The sequence below is a fragment of the Dendrobates tinctorius genome, unplaced genomic scaffold (assembly GCF_039654945.1).
Source record: "Dendrobates tinctorius isolate UK_male_01 unplaced genomic scaffold, ASM3965494v1 ptg000213l, whole genome shotgun sequence".
Lineage (NCBI taxonomy): Eukaryota > Metazoa > Chordata > Amphibia > Anura > Dendrobatidae > Dendrobates > Dendrobates tinctorius.
In genome coordinates, this window is record NW_027361880.1 from 1,521,904 (window position 1) to 1,523,792 (window position 1,889).

At 35.5% G+C, this 1,889-nt stretch overlaps 1 protein-coding gene across 1 annotated transcript; it reads right to left on the bottom strand.

Annotated features, from left to right (window-relative positions):
* LOC141058651 (olfactory receptor 2D3-like) lies at positions 1–936 on the bottom strand. Its single transcript, XM_073554842.1, has one exon. The coding sequence runs from the start codon at positions 934–936 to the stop codon at positions 1–3; it is 936 nt and encodes a 311-aa protein (XP_073410943.1).
* Positions 937–1,889: the final 953 nt, after the last annotated feature.

Consider the following 1,889-nt stretch of genomic DNA (forward strand, 5'->3'; position numbering starts at 1 on the left):
CTAGAAATGTCTTTGCATTACATACTTTTTAAAATATTTTTGGAATGCTCCTTGAATGTCTTTATTTCTCAAACTGTATATTAGGTGGTTTAAGAGAGGTGTAAAGCTTGTGTAGAACAGAGACAAAAAACATTCCTTATCAGCAAACGCCTTAGATTTGGGGCGGAAATACATAAAACTGCCACTTCCATAAAATAGCATTACCACAATAAGATGGGACCCACATGTTGACAAACCCTTCATTCTCCCACATCCTTTTGGAATACTAAGGACTGAAATCAAAATTTGTATGTAAGATCCGAATATCATTAAGAAGCAGCCAAGCATTAGAAAGCCCCCCACTGCAAAAACAGTAGCCTCATTTGGAAGTGTATCAATACAAGAAATCTTTAACAAAGGTGGGATATCACAGAAGTAATGGTTGAGAATATTGGAACCACAAAGAGGCAATCTAAACGTGTTGGCAGTATGAATTGCTCCATAAACGCTCCCAATCACCCACGTCCCAGAAACCATATAAAGGCAAACTTCTTTACTCATGATGACTGAATACCTCAATGGATTACATATAGCAACGTAACGATCATAAGCCATTGCGGCCAGTAAAGAAGACTCAGAGGCTGCTAATGAGAGGAAAACAAAAAGCTGGATAATACATGCAGTTAAGGAAATAGCTAATTGCTCCATTATTAAATTGAGAAGCATTTGGGGTAGTGTTGTAGAGGTGTAGCAGATGTCTAAAAATGCCAAATTTCTAAGCAAGAAGTACATTGGTGCCTGAAGACGATGATCCATTTTTGTGAGGACAATTATAAGAATATTACCTATTACTGTGACAAGGTATATCATCAAGAACAAAGCAAAGTACAAGTTCTTGAATTTCATGCCGGCAAAGGCGTAGAGGTAGAAGACTTTTATATCTGTGCCATTCCTCATAATTGTTAGTATCTCAGGCAAATGAATAATTTGTTAAAGACATTTCATGGTGTGTATCCATCAGTCCCCTAGATTTAAGTAACTGGAACTGAATTAACATTGAACATGTTCAAGTAATAAATGAAATCTATCTTGCATGTTCTCCATTCCTAAGAGTGCTTTAAATTGAACCTATTGCTCAAACCATATTTTAAAATCCTAAAATGAATGTGATTACATTCAAGTACCAGAATGTAAAGCGATAGGACTGATGCCTCTACTTATTTGTGCTGTACCCCTGACAATTCAATTTTCCACATCTAGTTCTTTTCCCAAGAGATTTGAGAACATACCTTCTATGACTAATGTACAGTATTATGGATAGAAATAGAAAGTGTTATTGAAAATATTTTATCTTTCTGTTAAAACAGAAAATGTCATGACTCTACCCTAGGAAGAATTCAAAAAGAGAGGATACTGATTGAAACTTTCCTAAATCTGATACTTGCTTTGTATTTCTTTCATTTTTGTTTTTTTTTTTAGAAACCTTTGAATAAATAGCGTGAAAAACATTTTTCAGTATACCAATTTTTTTATGGAAATTAATCATGCAGTATGTTATGTGAATAGTGAAACAAAAAAATTATAATGAGCTGTACAAACTGCTCAATAAAAACTGACTTTTTTTACGTTAGAAAAACTCCACTATGTTAACATACTATCCTTAAATGGGTTGTGTGGTTAAAACAAGTAGTCACCTCTTTGATCACTGGGATTCACACCAGAAGAATGGGGAATTTTATCCGAAAAGAGGGCAACTTTATCCTCATTACAAAATGGAGCGGTGGGTTGGATGCCCAAAAAAAGCCAAGGGCAACACTCGTCGTCCGCATAGAAAATGAATGGCGGGGCAGTCAACATACATACTGCCATTCCATCCTATCAAGGATATAAGTACCCATCCTTGAGTGGCC

What these genes read in the sequence shown, in the direction of transcription:
- LOC141058651 (XM_073554842.1), bottom strand. Translation starts at nt 936, where the DNA reads ATGAGGAATGGCACAGATATAAAAGTCTTCTACCTCTACGCCTTTGCC.